The sequence below is a fragment of the Acinonyx jubatus genome, chromosome D4 (assembly GCF_027475565.1).
Source record: "Acinonyx jubatus isolate Ajub_Pintada_27869175 chromosome D4, VMU_Ajub_asm_v1.0, whole genome shotgun sequence".
Classification (NCBI taxonomy): Eukaryota; Metazoa; Chordata; class Mammalia; order Carnivora; family Felidae; genus Acinonyx; species Acinonyx jubatus.
Genome location: NC_069391.1, coordinates 2,764,363 through 2,783,181, shown reverse-complemented (window position 1 = coordinate 2,783,181; position 18,819 = coordinate 2,764,363). Strand labels below are relative to the sequence as shown.

General features: G+C 60.0%; 1 protein-coding gene and 1 long non-coding RNA gene across 2 annotated transcripts; one reads left to right on the top strand and one right to left on the bottom strand.

Moving 5' to 3' along the window:
- Nucleotides 1-214: 214 nt before the first annotated feature.
- Nucleotides 215-4,263, bottom strand: LOC106988276 (uncharacterized). The gene is made up of 2 exons (XM_053204418.1): nucleotides 494-4,263; nucleotides 215-392 (listed from the first exon to the last, which is right to left on the bottom strand). Exons 1-2 carry the CDS (start codon nucleotides 1,310-1,312, stop codon nucleotides 309-311), a joined length of 903 nt encoding a protein of 300 aa, XP_053060393.1. The 5' UTR covers nucleotides 1,313-4,263; the 3' UTR covers nucleotides 215-308.
- A 2,802-nt stretch (nucleotides 4,264-7,065) lies between these two features.
- On the top strand, nucleotides 7,066-16,992 carry LOC128312061 (uncharacterized). Its single transcript, XR_008290852.1, has 2 exons — nucleotides 7,066-7,612; nucleotides 16,039-16,992. It is a non-coding gene; the product is annotated as an uncharacterized LOC128312061 (long non-coding RNA).
- The last annotated feature ends 1,827 nt before the right edge of the window (nucleotides 16,993-18,819 follow it).

Here is an 18,819-nt window from a genome sequence, read left to right as displayed (position 1 = left end):
GATGGGGAGCCCGGGGGCGGGCAAGACGCAGGAGCCGCGTCCAGAATCCTGGCTCCACCTGCACGGCCCCCAAGAGAAGAAGCAGGAAAAGGCGTATGCCACAGCACGGAGAGCCCCCGACGCGTCATGTCGCGTGAGCGAAGGCAGACAGGAAAGGTCGCGTGGTGTCGGGTCCCTTTTACAGAAGCGTCGGGACTCGGCGAATCCACAGAGGCAAGAGGCAGGTTGGCGGTGGCTGGGGCTCGGGCTCGGGGCCGGGGCTCCTCCTGGGGTGGATGAAGAGGTTTCGGAACCGGGTAAAGAGGTGCTTAGCTGTGCCGCACCGTGACCGCGCTAAATGCCACTGGACTGTGCACTTTAAACTCGTTCCGTCCATCGCATGTGAATTCCATCTCAATAAAACAACATTCCTTGAAGGGAGGAAATTCGTATTGACAATGGGACACATGCAACACTCACCGGGGACAGGCCCCGGACACCGTGCCTCCTTTACCTCTCCAGCCTGTGCAGGGATCTGACCCCTGAAACTCGGGGCAGGGCAACCGGTCAGCGGGGCGGGACGGGGCAGGGTGGAGGGCGCAGGCTGGCTGCTCCTCGAAGCGCGATGGCCTGGCTGTGTCCTGGGGGCCGTGGGAAGGGCTGCGTCCCATCGGAGCTCACTTACGGGAGGGCGGCTTTGCAAGAGCCTGGGGTCAGACCTGGGGGTCAGAGCACGTGCTCCGCTGCAGAACCCACAGGGGTCAGAGCAGAGCCCCCGCCCGCCCGGGACGCCCCAGGGAGCCTGCCTCTCTCCCCACCTCCCCGCCACACCCCTCGCCTGCCTTCTCTGGATCCCCCCAGATTTCCCGTTCCTAATTCCTGCCCGGGAGAGCCCTCCTCGGAGGCAGCCGGACCCTTGGCGTAAGGCTGGCTGCCCCGAGAGAGGGCCTGCCCCCCACAGCAGCCACGGAGAAGGCCCCGGCCACACGTGGCCACCTGTGAGGTGGGTCCTGGGCTCTCTCACTGAGCCACCACTCCCTGGACACCCTCCTGGCTTTTGCCCAGCGGGGAAAAGGATAGAATGAGGCCACGGGACCTTTGTCTCCTGCCACGTGGAAGCTCTCCCGCACGGTGAGTCCACACCGTCACACAGACCTCGGACGCCGAAGAACAAAGCGGGTGTCCAGCCGGGTTCGTTTCGGCGGGACGGGCCCCCACTGCCTGCTGGGATGAGGGGATGAGGGGAGGCTGGGCTCAGGCCCGAGGTCTGCCCTGGACAGGCTGGAGCAGCCACCCAGTACGTGAAAAACCTCGCTGGACCAGCAAGAAACATACCTGGCGAGGAATCTGCAAAGCCTCACTTTCGTCAGGGCCCTCGGGGGCCTGGCAACCCCGGGAACGCAGGCAAGCGTTAGGGAAAAGTGCCCGGGACCGCCCTCCTTCCCACGAGACTCCCACGTGACCCAGGGACGGGCTTTTCAGAGCGCTTGGCTCTCCTCATTTTTTTTTTAATTGTTTTAATGTTTATTCGTGTTTGAAAGACAGAGGCAGAGCACGAGCAGGGGAGAGGCAGAGGGAGAGGGAGACACGGAATCCGAAGGAGGCTCCGGGCTCCGAGCTGTCAGCACAGAGCCCGACGCGGGGCTCGAACCCGTGAACCGTGAGAGCATGACCTGAGCGGAAGTCGGAAGCTTCACCGACTGAGCCCCCCAGGCGCCCCGACTTTTCTTGGGGCGGGCTCGGTGCTTTCTCTGACCAGCAGCCGTCATCCACCTGGGACTCCTGTGCCCCCGAGGAGGGTCTGGTTGCGGCAAGTGGGCGGGCGGCCCGTCGCGGGAGCCTCGCACTGGCCCCGGCACCCAGATCCCATCTGCAGCTGAGGCAGAGGGCGAGATCCACATCACAAGCCTACGTGGAAACCTTGCAAACGGCTGAAACAGCACAGGACGCTGCACAACACTCCCGGGCCCCCCCTCCAGCCCCCCGGCCTTTGCCGCCCCATCTGTCCAGAGCAGGCACCTGTCCCTATGCGTCTGCCCCATCTGGGTGGCCTCCTCCAGGCCGTCCTGGCCCCGCACACAGAAGGCCCGGCCCCGGCCACCCAAGCAGCCCCCTGTGGCCTTTCCTCGAAGCCCTTGGCCGCATTTAAGTCATGTGATCTGTGGTTTCATCCACCTGTCTTTTCTGCCGTGGCCTCCGTGGGGCCTGACGTGGTCCCTGCAGGCTCGCCCGAGCACCGAGCCTCGGAGGCAGGTAAATATTTGCCAGATGATGCCTGAGTATTGAAACGGAGAACACTTTCCGATCCGGACACCTGAGCTCGAATCCTAGCCCTGCTGCTGAATTGCATTGTGACCTTGGGCCGGTCACTCGGTCTTTCCCGCCCGTAAAATGGAGACAGCGGCACGGAGACGGCAGGCCAGCCTCTCCCAGCGCTCTGCTGGCCCGTGGATCTTAAGAACGAAAGGGTCTTTTTAAGAGGTCTCGCTCGCACCCCCACCGCCACAGAGAGCGGCTGCCGTCCGAGCTCCTTACAGGGCCCCTTTGCTCTCAGGAGAGACTCCGATGTGTTGGCAAAGTGCATTGTGGGAGCCAAAATAATCAGATTGCAGACGAAGGGAGAGAGGGAAGGAGAAGATAATTGAATATCAGAGAGGACGCTATTCTCAAGCCGTTTCATGGTTCCTTCTCGTATTTATGTTTTCGGGGAGGTCCCCCAAATAAAACAGCGCTATTATTTTATGACTCATAAAATATACGTTACGGTTACAACATATCATAGCCATAATCATAACCACAGTTACTGAATACCTACTATGCGCCGTAAAACTCTCAAGGCGGGTCTGACCCTCTCACTTGGCAGCTGGGAAGACGGGGGGGCCACGGGGCCACGCTGGTCTCCGCCCAGAGTCGAAGGCAGCGCTCCCCCGGCCCCGCCACAAGTCCAGAGCCCTTTCCGGGCTCCCCGGCCCCCGGGCTCGACCGTCTTCCATCACGGGGTGGCGTCACACCCTTTTCATTTCCAAGTCTCGTTACTACAGATGCAGCATGAAAAATGAGCCAATAACCCAGTAAATCCGAGCCACTCGGCGCGAAATGTAATAACAGCTGTGAGGCAGTGCCAGCCAGACAGATTGAGCAGGCTGCGCCTCCGAGAAGCTGCCCTCTAGGGCTCCGGGGGACGACGTCGAGAGGGCACAGAAAGGTCTCAGCCCTCCAGACAGAGAGGGTCACGGCCTGGCGGGGGGCAGGTGCCCGGGACCCGCGCACACACGACCCGCGAGGGGCTCCGGGTGGCTGACTTTGCTCCTCTGTCCCTCAGCCTTCGGTTCTGCGAGATGGGGCGCCCGCCTGGGGTCCGCCCCGGGACGCGGAGAACACGCGCAGCTGGGGAGCCCCTGCGCAAGGTGAGGCCCCCCCGGCACGGGCTCACCCCGGGTCGCACAGCGGCATATGACCTGGCTCATCAGGAATCACTGCTTCCCGAAAGAACAAGGTGGTGAAGGCGTTTCCAAAGGAAGACGTATATAGTACAAGCTGCTAGGCCTTACCACGCTGCCTGTCCCTGCCCCCTGCTCCCACCCCTGACCCGGGAAGGGTCGGGGGCAGCCTGATGACAGCAGGCACCAGAGCAACTTACCCCCCGAGACTCACAGGTCCACTGGCTCTCAATCCCGGCTGAGCCTCCTGAGGTGGGTTCTAAACATTTCACACCCAGGCCCAGGGACGATTTCACTGGCCTGGTGTGGCCAGCTGGCCAAGGACACTTGACCCCTGTGCCCTGCAGGGCACCCAGCAAGCGGGCTTCCCACCTCTGTGCGCCCCTGAAGGGGCCAGGAGACTGCAAAGCCCCCCGAGCAGGCCAGCACAGCTGGTTCCACACCAGCACCGGAGTCACGCGGCCTTTCGGGTGAAGTGACACCACCCCGATGGACCTCACAGATGCCCACGGGGGCCCAAGAGCCCCTGAGTGCCCCGGTAGCTCTCAGAGGAGCGTGGCACCCAAGGGGCCATCACCCTGGCCTCCCGCCTCCCGTGCCAGGCCACGGGGCTCTGAGTCTGTCAGACACGGACCCAACAAGGCAGCAAAGTTAGGCCCCACCTTGACGGGTACTCGGCGGTGTGGCCATGAAGGGTCTGGAATGCTCTGAACATGACGGGGCCACGTGCCGTGGGGCCACTGCGAGCAGATGACACCCTCTGCCAAGGAGACAGCCCTGAGCAGCCTGCCTCGCTGAAGCGAGAGGGAAGGAGAGCAGTTCTGACCCTCTTTTATTTAATTAATTAATTAATTAATTAATTTTATTTATTTAATTAATTTATTTTATTTTATTTATTTATTTTATTTTATTTATTGGGTGTTTGGGGTGTTTTGTTCACTGTGGGTATTTTAAATTAATTATAACTTCTAAGAATATTCCATTAAAGCGTGATTTCTCTTGATTGTGGGGCTCCCTGGAGCCCGGATCGAGTGCCTGGCTTTCCACACCCCAGCCCCAGCCTCGAGTCTCCTGTGCTCTGTCCTGCTGGTGTCGCCCTGCCCACTCTCTGTGCCTCTGGAAACTCTGCCGGTCACACGGGTGAGCCACCAGGCCCCCAGCAGGTGAAGGCGCCCTCTGTTCAGGCTCCTTGTTTCCCAGACTACATCGTGATGGTTAAAAGTTCAGTGGCTTCAGGGGCGCCTGAGGGGGCTCCGTCCGTTAAGCATCTGCCTTCGGCTCAGGTCATGATCTCGGGGTCCGTGGGTTTGAGCCCTGCGTCGGGCTCTGTGCTGACAGCTAGGAGCCTGGAGCCTGCTTCGGATTCTGTGTCTCCCTCTGCCTCTGCCCCTCCCCTGATCATGCTCTCTCTGTGTCTCTCAATAATAAATAAACGTTAAAAAAAGGAAAGGAGAGGAAAGGAAAAGAAAGGAAAGGAAAGGAAAGGAAAGGAAAGGAAAGGAAAGGAAAGGAAAGGAAAGGAAAGGAAAGGAAAGAAAAAAAAGAAGAACAGAAAAGAAAAGCAAAGAAAAACAGCTTGGTGGCCTTGGCTCCAACGGGGTGTTTTGGAGTCAGGAAGTGCTCCCGGGGTCCTCACGACGAGCACGATGTGGCTCCGTGAGCAGTAAGGGGACCCCTCGTCGTGTAGACCCATGCCAACAGCACTGCCTGAGTCTCACCCCAGCTCTGGATGTCCCACTGACGTCCTGGGACGTGAAAGGCTGTTTGTGATTTACCCAAACTGGAGGCTCACAATCCGCAAGAGTCTCAGGTGCGTGTTCAAGAACCGCTGGGCTTCCCAGGAAAGCACCTACCTGAGGGTAAGAGGCTTTGCTCTGTTGGGAACGTCACCGTTTGGGGAAGTCATGTCACAGACGCGGCAAGGGCCGCCCACAGTCTCCCGGGCACCTCCAGCTGCGGCCGGACTGCGGCTCCGTGCCCCGGGGCCAGGCTTCCTGCTGGAGATGGGGCGGGCGCTCACACATCGAAAGACACAGTACCTGAGTATCAATGATTCCCCTTTAACCATGGTAATACACCCTTTATATTACACTCAGAACGTTATATTGACTTTTTTCGAGATCCTACGCGAAGTGAGTTTTATTTCCTGTGATTTTCATTTCAGGACAGTCAAGGGAATGCGGAGGGGTCCATTCAGGGATCCAGGCTGCTCAGCAAATCGCCTGGGAACGTTACAAAATGCAGGATGCTCCTACACCTGGTCTGGGGAGGGGTGAGGGCAGGAGCGAGGGCAGGGGTCAGAAGGGATGCTCTCCTGTGCAGCCACAGTTGGGACGCTCCGAGTGCCCTCCCAACCCGGGCAGGTGGCCCCGGGCTCTCCTGGCCTCTGCTTCTGCATCTGTAAAATGAGAACGTTCCGGAAGCACCCAGAGCCGGGCACACGGACACTGGAAAGCAGTTGCTGTCACTGTGATTCACGCCCTCCCGGCCGCACGGCAGTCTGTCTGTCTGGTGGCCTCGGCACCGCACAGCCCGGACCCTCCACACGGGGCTGGCACACAGTAGGTGCTCATCAAACGTGTGTCTCCACCAAAAGAGCCCCCCCTCCGGGGCCCACAAGGAGGTGAGAGACTCGCAATCCTCGAGGGGGGCCGGTGGGGGCTCCCCTGCCCTGTGGGGGGACATACGTAGCACGGTTACAGGGGGCCAAGAGCACGATGCGACACTGCACACACAGGCGACCGTGAGAGCAGCCACGTGCTACGGGGGCCGAGGCAAAGGTTCGTGACTCCTGCAGACGGAGGGAGGGAGGGAGACCCATCCACAGTCGCTATTCCCATCGGCACGCGATTCCCGCAGGGGGCTGTTGGTGGCCAGGGAGTGGGGGGCTCGGGGGGTGGGGCCCTGCATGTGGCTCTGGAGCTGGGGGGGGGGCAGGGAGGCGGATGCCGGCGGGAAATGGGGGACAGACCCCTCCCGGGAGCCTCCCTATAATCTCAGTTACTGCTATGGAAGGGCAAATGGGAAGCCCCCACCTTGGAAGGGGCCCCGATGCTTCATTAGCCCGTCAGCTTCCAGCCATCTGAATGGAATGGGAAAGCGGGCCCGGGAGCTGAGTAGCTGTGAGATGCCAGCTCCGACCTCCACCCCCGCCCCCCACACCGGCATCTTTTGGGGGCGGGTTTGCTTTTGGTGTTTGGGGAAAGTCCCCAACAGGCCAGGGAGGCCAGGAGGCTGGGCCGGGGCGGGGTGGGGGGGGGGGGGGAGGGCAGGGCAGAGAGCCACCTGAGAGCCCAGAGAGGGACAGAGGGACAGGGTTTCCGAGCGGGGCGTCTGGCCCAGACCCGTCCCAGGCTGCCGACTGTGTCTGCAGCAAAGGAAAAGAATCCTTTTTGCTGTTTTATTATCGTATAATGGACACGCGGCAAAGCTCACCCTTCTCCGCGTTCGGTTCTGAGAGTCTTACACACGCACGTGGTCACGTAACCGCTGTGCGTCCCGACACCCCCAACTCCCCTGTGCGTCCAGCTCACCCCCCGCCCCCCAGCCACCGGCAGCATCCGCTGCGCTTTGCGTGGCCGTGGTTCGGCCACGGCGGTGGAACAGGCGGCGTGCGGTCTTTGGAGCCGGCACGTTGCCCGCGAGGCTCACCCACGGGGCCGCAGCCTTTGAACCGCCGCGCGCCACCCCTCGCAGGCACGGGCCTGGGCCGTTTGTGTCCCAGTCGAAGGACAGCTGGGCTGTTTCCGGTTTTCGATTAGCCAAGTTCCAGAAAATAGTTTCTCAGCCCAGAACAGGCTTCCCAGCCACCAGCTCTGGAACTGAGCCCCTTCCACACGGGCGGCTATGTGCGGACATCTGGGCAATCATGACAATTGCTGGGGAGCCGCGAGGCTCGGGGACCCCGGGTCACCAGACCCCCTCCCCCACCCGAACACCCATGCACTCAGCAGGTCAGTGTCGCTGCCGACTGCTGCCTCCCACCCAGAGTCACGGGCCTTTTTCAAACCTGGAGTCCGGGGGTGGCTGGGCGTGGGCTCTACCCTCTCTGTGCACCCTCCCCGTGTGGGTGGCACCCAGGGGCTGTGCCTGCCCTCACCCGGCCGGCCCAGACATACCAGGCTCCAACTCAGCATGGCCGAGGGGGACAAGGGAGACCCGTGCTGCCGTTTCTCCGCCCAGCCAGCCACAAGGTGCATCCTTTTGTTCCCAAGGGAGGGCTGCTGGGTGGCCGGGCTCGCTGCCCCCTTGCGTCCCCGCCGCCCGCCAGCGAGGAGATCACTCAGGCACTGATACGATCGCCGTGGGACAGGCGGAAATTGGAGTGTCCCCGGTGCTTGAGCGCGCCAGCCGCGGCCGCAGGGACATTAGAGACCCGCGTAATGGCCCACATTCAGCTCCCCCCGCAGCCCCACCATGACCTTGGGCGGCTGGGAGCCCGCTGCTGTTTTAATGAAAAATCAGGACTTGGGGAATGGCTATGGCTTGGTGGGGGGCAGGAAGGGGAGGGCTCTGTGCAGCTGCCCTCAGTCCATCTGTCCACGCCGGCCCCTCATGGGGGGTGGGGACCCCTGAAGACGCAAAGAGAGCCCCACCTCGTGGAACGCTGGGTCTAACCTGTGAGCTGGGGAGAGGCCGGGATGGGGTGCAGCGGGGGGGGGGGGGGCAGACACAGGGGGAGGGGCCGCCGTGCGTTTGTTGCTCCCACGCCGGGACAAAAGGACCCTCCGTCCAGGCTGGGCTCACCACCCACTCGCCAGCCTCAGTTTCCCCGTTGCAAACAGCTTGGCCCCTCCCACTCTCCCAACGAGAACTGACAGCTTCGATGGAGCACCTACTGAGTGTGTCCCCACTGCCCCCAGAGCCTCCTGGGACCCTGGGCTACCATTCACCCCATTTTCAGATGGGGAGACAGAACTGACTGCCCAAGGTCATGCAGCAAAGGGAGGGCAAGCCGCCGGGGTGCCCTGGCCGGGTCCAGTGTGTCCCATGCACACCCTGGGCTGTTTCTCCCAGCTTTTTTCTAGAGGCCAGACCCAGGCTGCCCTCCGCGGCCAGGGCCCTGCCCCCCACCGCCCACCCCCAAACCCTTGCCAGTCCTCTGGGCTGACAGCACACCAGCCAGGTGGGCACCTGGCTCTCTGCAGCCAACTCCAGGCCCACAGGGAATTTAAGTGACAAAATCAAGGCCAGGGCCCAATCGCCTCTGCTGGGGAGGCTCCTGGCCCTCCTTCCCCTCCAGGGGCCTGGCAGGAAGGTCCACCAGGCGGCCGGCCACCCCCTTACAAGCCCCAGGCTGACCCCAGAGTATCGGAGTAGGGGTTCCCAGCCCCGCCCTGAACTGGGCAGGGCCCCCCGGCCACCACCGTCGGCCCGCTCTGCCCTGCCCGTGCTGATGGAATTGGGGGACTGGGGAGGGTCCACTGCAAGTGGGCCACTCTTTCTGGCTGGGCTGGGGTGGGGGGAGCCCTCCTGCACCTCCCTCCCCTCCCCAGAGGTGCAGATATCATCGCTGGGCAGAGCAGAGAACAAGGCCCTGAACTTGGGTCGGCGAGGGGTTTCAGACTGGATGCCCCCAGCCGGAACCATGATGCTGGCTGGCTTCCCCGGGCAGTCCCCCCGAGACTGAGCCTCTCTGTTGGGGCTCCTCCTTCCCCCACTGCAGTCCAGGGCTAGCCCACTGGTAACCAGGCCGGCTGCCTGCAGGAAGTTTCCTGGAGGCCTTGGCCTTGACCCTCTCTTGCTGCCTCTTTGTTCTCTTCTCTCGCCTCCTTGGCCTCTCCTGGGGTTCGGGAAGGAGCCTGCCCTCATTAGCCTTAGCTGCTCCAAGCAGGCTCAGAAGGGCCCTTCTCGCCGCTCATAACCCCCTCAGAACTCCAGGTCGGCCCCTCTCTCCGAGTGGCTTCCTCGGGGACATCAGCCCTGCTCTGAGGTCAGAGAGAAAACAAACTCCCAGTGCTGATGGCCAACAGGGACAGGGCCCTCCCCAGAGGCTGGCACACGCGAAGGGCCCCGTGTCTGTCCACGTTCGAAAATTCGCAGCAACCCAGACGGCAGGGATCAGCATGACCCCCATTTTTCAAGCCAGAGCACAGAGGTACAGAGGGCTAAGATGACTTGCCCGGGCTCACACAGCTCCCAGGTGGGGGTGGGGGTGGGGGTCCAGGATGCAAACCCAGACAACGAGTTCCAGAATCTGTGCCCTGAACGGTCACAGTGACAGTTGCCTACAACCCGCCTTCCACTGCCTTGTCATCCTGTAACTTCCCACGCCTTTTTGGAAAGCCAGGGAGTACTGGTTCTGTTTTCCTAACGTGGCCTCGCGGGAGCCTTCCTGGCCAACCACCGCGCACATCCCACCTCCCTGCGTAGCCTCCAGAGCCCCTTCCCCAGCACGTGCAGTCACTTCCCCAAGAGGCCTTGGACGGGCCAACCCTCCCCCCAAGACGGCGCCCCCGGAACCATGTCTCCCCCTTGCTCCTGGCACATGGGAGAGACTGCGCAGGGCAGGGGCTCGGAAATGCTGACTCAGTCCGGGTCGTTGGAGTCACGAGAGACTGTGGCCCACAGGAGAGCGGTGACCCGGCGCCCACAGGTCCCCAGGGGCCCGAGGCAGGAAGGAAGGTCAAGGTGGGGGCGGGGGAGACACCACTTACTGAGCGCTCCCGGGGCCCGGCTGGGCCCGCTGGGCCGTCTGCAGCCCCACGTAGCCTGTAGGAGCCTCGTGGCACCTCTGAGCCAGACGGCGCCTGCTCCCGGGTGAGGAAAACCGGGCTCCAGCAGGCGAACTCGCTTGGCCTGCAGGAGGCAGGGCTGGCGTTGGAACCTGGCACTCCTCCCTGGTGCCGGGACCCACAGCAGGTGTCGAGGGCCACAGGAGCATAGAGAGCCCCCCCTGCAGACCCGCTCCTGCGTGAATGCGGCCCAGGGCCCCCCGCGTCCCAGCATGGCCCGCGTTCAGAGCCCCGCGGGGTTTCCATCAGTCCCCACACGGAGCGCACATGGGACACGGCTGCCTCCACCCATTGAATTAACACCAGGTTTCGGTGGCACCCGCCGGCTGCTGGCTTAGCTCACAGCGAGTCGCCCTGGACGATTCCCGCCACGAGCCAGCAGCAAACAGCAGCCATGCCTTCCCCTTGCCGGGGGAGGGGGACAACCTGGCCGTCTCAGGACCCGGAGGGGAGGGGGGCTGGGGGTCACTGCTGCTGCTTGTGTGGCAGTGACGCCGATCCTCCTCTGTGCTGGCCACTTGCCCAGCCCCACCCCCGGCCAGGGGGACTCAGGCTCTGAAGCCAGTGAGGGGCAGGAGGGCTGGGCTGGAGTGAGCCCCCCCCCCACCCCTGCACCCACAAGGAGGAGGGAGGCAGGGAAGGAGGAGGGAGGCAGGGAGGGCCTGTCCTCACCAGCGCCTTCTTCCCACGCCATGCACTAAGCATGGCACCCTGTCCCCCAGCCTAGAGTCACCGGCACCCTGCAAGGACCCCCTGGTCCCCCCAGGCACCTCTGTGGTCACCTCTGACGCAGCCCCCCTCCTGAGTTACACCCTGGAGCCCACACTCCGCTAACAGCCAGCACCAGGTGGCATCACCTCTCTGAGCCTCAGTTTCCTCATCTGTAAAACGGGTGCCTACGCCACAAGGCCCTAGTATGTTTTCTGTGAGATAAGATGGGTCACCCAGTAGATACAGAGCCTGGCTCGGGAAATGCCCTGCAACCAGGAGCCGTGACCATTGACGTTGTCCCTGGGGCCCCCCGTGCCCTCACCCAGCCGTCCACCAGCCTCTCCCACCGTCCCATTCTCCTCCTGAGGCACAGTGTTGCTTGCCTGGCTTCTCCACTCCAACACTCCGAGACTCATCCTTCCTTTGCAAGCCGGCTCCACTGCTCCCCAGCCTTCCAGGCCCTCCCAGAGCTGGCTTCTGCCCGGTGGCTGCTGGTCACCGGGGACCCCACGCTTTGCCCCGTTGGCCCAGGCCGCTCCCTGCAAGGGAGGCCCCATGGAGCTACGGCCTACTTGGCCGCAGGTCGGCCCAAGTGGTTGGGCTGCTTTGTGGTGGAAAGGACACCGGGCCAGGGCCCAGGGAGGGTCCGATGCCTCCCCGGAGCCCGACGACTTGGCTGGGCCGCCGCGGCGAGCGCGCCAGAGGCCCAGGGCCCACGGACACCCAGGCGCTCCAAGGATCTCTGCCCTGCTTGGAGACCAACGGGGCCAATTTATCCCTGCTACACAACTAGGCCAGCAGGCTTCGCAGAGAGGGCTGGTGGGGAGCGTTCAGGCTGCGTGGAAAGAAGGCGAAAGAAAGAAAGCGGAGAGTCAGCATCTGTTTGCCAGGCTGGCTTTCGCCCCTGGAGAGCATTTCAGGGCCACGAATGCCAGTCACAATGTGCTCGTGGGTGACAAGACGAGGAAAGTCGGGGCGGGGGTGGGGGGCTCCAGGCTCGGGTTCCAGCTCTACCGGGGACGCGGCCAGCCACCAAAGTCCCGGTGAGCGCACGCGCACAGCCGCGGGAAGTCGTGAGGACGTGGCACACGCGGGACCCCGCTGCCAGCCCCGGCCCCCCGCGCCTCTCGGAGGCTGAGCTGGAACCAAGACAGCACTAGCCCTGTCCCCACGCGGGTGGGGGTGACAGCGCCTGCCATCAGGGTCAAACAAGAGCGGGAAGTGTGACAGACCCTCCGTGTCTTCTGAGTTCACGTGGCTTCCACTCTCTGGACGTTAAGGGGTCCTTTGGCCCCTGAAATCATGGTGATAGCTCATGGCTGGTGGGTTTTGTTTGTCTGAGTGTCTTCAGTCAGTGAAGGGAGAAGTTCGCAGCTCTGTGCCAGGCCCCACGTGGGCTCTCTGGACCCGGTCTGGTCCGGGAGCCGAGGGACTCGAGCCCGAGGGAGCAGCACGTTCCAGGCCATCCTGGGCATCTTGCCTGTCACCACAACACCAGCTCCTTTCTTTGTTATTAATTCAACAAGTCCGCTTGGAATCTAGTCATGAGCAGGGCATAAAAATCCGCTGCTTTAACGGAACTTCCATTCTAGGGATGGAGACAAAGAACTTGTGAGTAAAGAAAGAATGTAGTTTCTGACGAACCGATGAATACGCTGGATGTTACACAGCAAACACGCAGGGTCGGGGACAAAGAGGGCGCAGAGAGGGAGTCAGGGCAGACCCCCAAGGATGGGACCCTCGAATTGAGAGCTCATACAGTGAGGGAGTGAGCCTTAAGAACATGCGGGGAGGCACTCCAGCCAGGGGCACGGCGGGTGCAAAGGCCCTGAGGTAGGAAGGAACGTGGCTGGACGGCAGACACGCAGAGAACAGTGTCTCAGGGTGTCCAGGAGAGTCACAGGGTCAGCAGGGCCAGGTGGAGAACAACGGGGCCGGCAGACGCGGGGAAGATCGCGTCTCTGGTTTAGACACGCCAATTTTGAGCTGTTAGGTGATCTTAAAATTAGGGTGAAAGGTGTCACATTGGGGTGCTGAGTGGGTGGTGAGATGTTTAGAAGTATGGATCTCAGGGTGGAGGTCAGGGCTGGACAGACCCATGTGGAAACACCACCACGGGTGACACGTAACAGGTTGGGTCCGTGGGACGTCGAGGGGGAGGGGCATGGATGGACTGAGCCGCGGCAGTGCGAGGACGAGGACGGGAGGCCATGAAGCTCCCAGGGCTCCTGGGAGGCAGGAGAAGGGCTTGGAGCGCTCCTGGGGGGCTGCTAGACTTTGGTGGGAAATGAGGAGTCTGGAATGAGAGGGTGTGCGGGGTCCGTGGGGTCAGCTTGTTGGAGGTTAGCAGGAATGAGCCCGCATGGGAGGAAGTGCGTGGCCAGGCCAGAAGGGCTTTGATGCTGTCCCGGTCCCCGCTCTAGAGACCCGGTGCCCATACCCCCAGCCCCGGGCATCCCCGCGGCCAGAGGAGGAGGGTTTTCAGGCAACGAGGAGCCACAAGCCTCCTCTGCTGGCGCCTACGGGCACCCCAGCACCCTCAGGGCGGAGGACGGGCTCTGGCCTTGCCCCTTTAAGGCCCCGCCAGGAAGCCCTCCCCTGTCCCGGGGCTCACTACTCACTGGGGTCCACTCGCCGCCTCCGCCCCTGAGACCGAGCTCCGGAGGCCCCAGCGGTGTGGCCAGCCGGGCTCGGAGAGGGCACTGAGCCACGGCCACAGAGCCACAGTGCGTTGCGGCTAGGGCGGACTGCGGTGGTCGGTGGGCCAACCGTGCACCCTGGCACCTCCCGCCCCTCTCTGCCTCTCCGCTCTCGTCATCCAGCTTCCCCTTGATTGCCCCTTGGGACGAGGCGCTCAGCACACTCAGGGCAACCCTGTCCCCACTCTGGTCATTCCGTCCCGGAGTCAGGTGGAGGCTGGAGCCGGGGGCCAGCCTGTCACGGCCACGAGTCGGGGTGCGCGCTCCCCGGCTCGGGGGGTCTGCCCCTCTGAGGCCCGGGCACCCGTCCAGGGTGGGCGACTGCACTCCACTGACCGAGCCCTCGGACATGGGAACCCGTGTGACCCAGTGGAAATCCAGCACCCGCCACCCGAGACAGTGTCACGCAGGTGCTGCTTCTCCGAGCCTTCGGAGGCCCGCCCCCCCCCCCCCCCCGCCGTTCACACCCATCATCTGGGAGAAAAGCACGTCCTTTCTGTAACGCACACCCTCTCCGCGGAGGCGCTATAAATATGGCGAGATGGCATCGCCAGCAGTGGCTCCTGTGAGTGATGTCATCCTGGGGGTTGCCTAGCAACCCCGACAACGTTTGCGAGGCTCTAATTCTCGAGTAGGGTAAAGTCACATTTCTGCAGCTCAGTTAAATCAGCTTCCTGGCAACTCCACCACGATGATCTCATTTTATTCATGATTATTTTATGTGAAACGCACTTTTAGCTCTAAGAGAACACAAAGATCTAATTCAAAACCCACTATGGCTTTATGTTTCCAGGGTGCCGTTAACACGGCATCCACGCAAATAACCATGGTAACACACGGGTAATTAGTACGTGCAGCACGCGGCATTAACACGGAGCCGGGGCCAGCTCCCCAATCAGCGCGGATTACCGCACGTTATTACCGGAGTAATTACCTGCAGCAACACACAAATTGAACTAAATGGTCAATTGAAATAAAGTGAATGGCTTTTTATTCTAGTCCCTAAATAATGTGTCTGCTTGGCTGAGCCGTTCAAGGTAAGTAAAACTCTCAGACTGATGGCCTCCCCCGGCCCGGCCCCATCCTGGGTGGGGGGGCCGGCCCCGCCCGGACGGGTACTGGGGCTCCCCGCTCCCCCGCCACCCCCAAGCCGCCGCAGGGCCCGGCCCTTACGTGACAGCCCCGAGGACGAGGACGAGGACAGCTGTCCTCCCCGTCCCCCCAGGGAAGAGGGCACAGAACTTTCCAGAAAGAGGATGGGGTGAAAAGGCAACGGCCTTCCTCCCTGGGATGTTGTTCTCGCCCCTCTGGTAGGTGGGGCTTCCTGTCGCAGGATGTGAGGGGGAGGGGAGGTCAAAGGTTACTTCTGCCTTATTAACAGAGCGTTTCTCAGATTCCACACACTTACAAGATCTTCAAACAGGAAGTCGCCCGGGCTCCTCCAGGATTCCGAGTGGAGCTGAGCTGCGTGGCCTCCCCTGGAGAGGGGAGAGCTGTGGGGAGGCAGGGAGGCCCCACAGCGGGTGGGAGGGACCTGCTGTCCTGTCCTTCCCTGATGGGCGAGGCCCATCACCGTGGCGAGGGGGCCCGGGGGACTTTGGGCGGAAAGCTCCCAGTCCTTCCCGCGACCCATCCCAAGGGCTGGCCCTCAGCACGACGGCCACCACCCTGCGGGCCGCCCATCCAGGCGACGCGGAGCCGCGAGGACACCAGGTGCCACGGAGGCAAAGGACAGGGCACCAGGAGCGCAACCGGGGCTCCCCGGAGGCAGTGAGGATTATGGTGGCTGCGAGGGGGAGGCAGGGAGGAGGGAGGCCCCGAGTCAGAGGAACCGAAAGAAGGCCACCGATCTTATCACCACCTTGATGTGCCGCGGACGCAGAACTAGGGAGATGAGATGCAGAGAAAAGGAAAATGTGACTTCAAAACCCACAGCTATGTCTGCACCCCGTGGAGGTGGGGCAGATTCGCCTCGGGGAAAGCTGCTGTTTTCAGAAAACTTTCTGAAAGGCTTTGGCGTTTGGGGTGGGGGCATCTCATCTACCCTGGATGGGAGAGGCCCAGACGGCCAAAGGCAAGAGATCTGACTCCAAATCAAAGGGGATTTCCAACCAAAATAGCTGACGGGTGCACACCACTGCTGGGGCAGCATAGAGGAGGTGACCCCAAACATATGGTGGGGCGAACAACACAGTGACCCCCACCCCCCCCCCCAGAGACGGAGACAGAAGGTGAAGGAGGCGCGGCCAGCTGAGCCCAGGGCGCGGGCAGGTCTGGAGTCAACACCCCGTGCAAGGAAAGGGGGACCTAAATCCCGGTGGGGCCGGGAGGCAGGAATGGGAGCAGGGGAGCCCCCACAACAAGGCTGAGAGCAGACCGTCACGCACAGATGCTGAAACGCAAAACAAACGACTAGCAAACTGAACTCAGCCATGAAAAGGACAGTGCATAGGCAAAGAATTGCGTTTATGTCAGAAACGCAGATTTGGCGATCCTCAGGAAGCCGATCCGTGTAAGTCGCCGAAGTGACACACGAGGAAGAAAAATCAGACGCGGGTCCTACGACATGTGGCAAAGACACTTGTGAAAATCCAACATCCACTCGTGATTAAAACGGAAAGAGCTGTTACAAACCCGGAGCCAAAGGGGGCCTCTGATGCCGTGGAAGAGGGCCTGCGGGAGGCCGGCGCAGTCGTCACGCTTCGTGGCAAAGCCTCGACAGCTTTCCTTCCCAAACCAGAAGCGAGGCAGGACTTTCTCCTCTCGCCCCTTCTGCTCGACATGGTGACAGCTGCCTCCACCACTGCAATAAGGTAAGAAAACTCAATAAACGAGGGGCTCCCGGCTGGCTCGGTCAGAAGAGCGTTCGACTCTTGACCTCGGGGTCGGGAGTTCCAGAGCCACGTCGGGTATAGAGATGACGTAAATCAACAAAACTTAAAAAGAAAAAGAAATAAACCAGAGGTGAAAAAACTGGAAAAGAAGAAACCAAAGTGCCTTTTTTTGCAAGGCAGGCGATTCCAAACACAGGAGGTCCAAAATGACCTGCAGATCAATACTAACAGTTCACCAAGGTTGCTGGATGTAAAGTTAACACGAAAAATCAGACTTCTTTCTATGTGATGGGGGCAAATAGATAGAAAATGGGAATTTTTGAATGATACCACCTGTGATAACATCAAACCAGGTCAAGCGCCTGGAAATAAATACAGCAGCATACACACGAGACCTCTAGAGAAAAAAAAATATGAAATTTTATTGACAGGCATTCATGAAGACCTAAGTAAAGAGGGGACATTTGTTTATGTTTATAGTGTATGGTTTATGAAGTCCTTATGGTTTAGAAAATTCAACATTAGAAAGATCTTAATTCTCCCAAATTGATTTATGTTCAAGTTGAGTTCATGAAAGTATCTATCTAGAGTAAAATTCTTCCTTTTTTAGGGGCATCTGGGTGGTTCAGTAGGTTAAGCATCTGACTCTTGATCTCTGCTCAAGTCTTTATATTTAAAATGTTTTTAACATTTATCCATTTTTGAGAGACAGAGAGACAGTGTGCAAGTGGGGGGCAGGGGGTGGGGGGCAGAGAGAGAGAGGGAGACAGAATCCCAAGCAGGCTCTGGGCTCCGAGCCGTCCGCACAGAGCCCGATGAGGGTCTTCAACCCACGAACTGTGAGATTATGACCTGAGCTGAAGTTGGACGCTTAACTGACCGAGCCACCCAGGCGCCCCGACCTCTGCTCAGGTCTTGATCTTAGCATCGTGAGTTCAAGCCCCTCCCCCCGCCATTGGGTTCTGTGCTGGGCTTGAAGCCTACTTAAAAGAAAATCCTTTTTAAGTGTATAGTTCCGTGAATCTTTACAAACTTAGTCAGGTAACTGCCATGGTAGAGAGTATATCCATCACCTCCCAAAATCTGTGCCTAGCAACCTTGCTCTATGGTTCATCCTGATAGTTTCTGTCTTTTCTAGAATGTAATTTAAATGAAATCAGACAGTCTGCAACATTTTGAGCCTGACTTCCTTCGCTTAGCATAATTCGTTTGAAATTCAACCCCGTTCTCGCACGTGTCCATAGCTCGTTCATTTTTATTGCTGAAAAGTATTTCATTATACGGACGTACCGTGGTTGGAACAACACGCGAGTTGCTTCCAGCTTGGAACAAATACAAACTGAGCTGCTGTAGGCATCCACGCACAGACGGTTGGGTGGTTTTCTTGGGTAAATATCCAGGAGTGAAATTGCTGGGGCTGGGGCATACTGTAAGTGTATGTTCGCCTCTGTGAGAAACCACCAGACTGTTTTCCAGAACGGCTGGGCCACGTTGTGTCCCCACCAGCGATGTGTGTGAGTTCCAGTGGCTCTGCACCTTCACGTGGAGTTGTCGGTTTTTAAAAGCCATGACTAGGGGCGCCTGGGTGGCTCGGTCGGTGAAGCGGCCGACTTCGGCTCAGGTCACGATCTCGCGGTCCGTGAGTTCCAGCCCCGCGTCCGGCTCTGTGCTGACAGCTCAGAGCCTGGAGCCTGCTTCGGATTCTGTGTCTCCCTCTCTCTCTGACCCTCCCCCGTTCATGCTGTGTCTCTCTCTGTCTCAAAAATAAATAAACGTTAAAAAAAATTTTTTAAAAATAAATAAATAAAAGCCATGACTACAGGTTGCAGTGGCTCGTCCTTCGGTGTTGACTGACATAATGACTGAGACCACTGAGCATCTTTTCATATGCTGATTTGACCTCCATATGTATCCTTTTGATGAAGCCTCTTGTAACCTCTTTGTCAGGTTTTGGTATCAGAGTAATGCTGACCTCATAAAACGAGTGGATTCCTCCCTCCACTTCCATTTCCTGGAAGAGGCTGAGTGTGGTTGGTATTATTTCTTTCTCAAGTGTTTGGTAGAATTTGCTGCAAAACTCACGTAAGGCTGGAGTTTATTGTTTTCAGAAGGTTTTTTTTTTTAATGTTTATTATGTATCTTTTGAGAGGGACACAGAGTGAGAGTGGGGGAGGGGCTGAGAGAGAGGGAGACACAGAATCCGAAGCAGGCGCCAGGCTCCAAGCCGTCAGCACAGAGCCCGACACACGGGGCTCGAACCCGCGGACTGTGAGATCATGACCTGAGCCAAAGTCAGATTCCCAGCCGACTGAGCCACCCAGGCGCCCCTGTTTTGAGAAGATTTTAAACAACCAACTCTCTAATATATATGGGACTATTGGGGATCCTGGGTGGCTCAGTCGGTTAAGCGTCCGACTTCGGC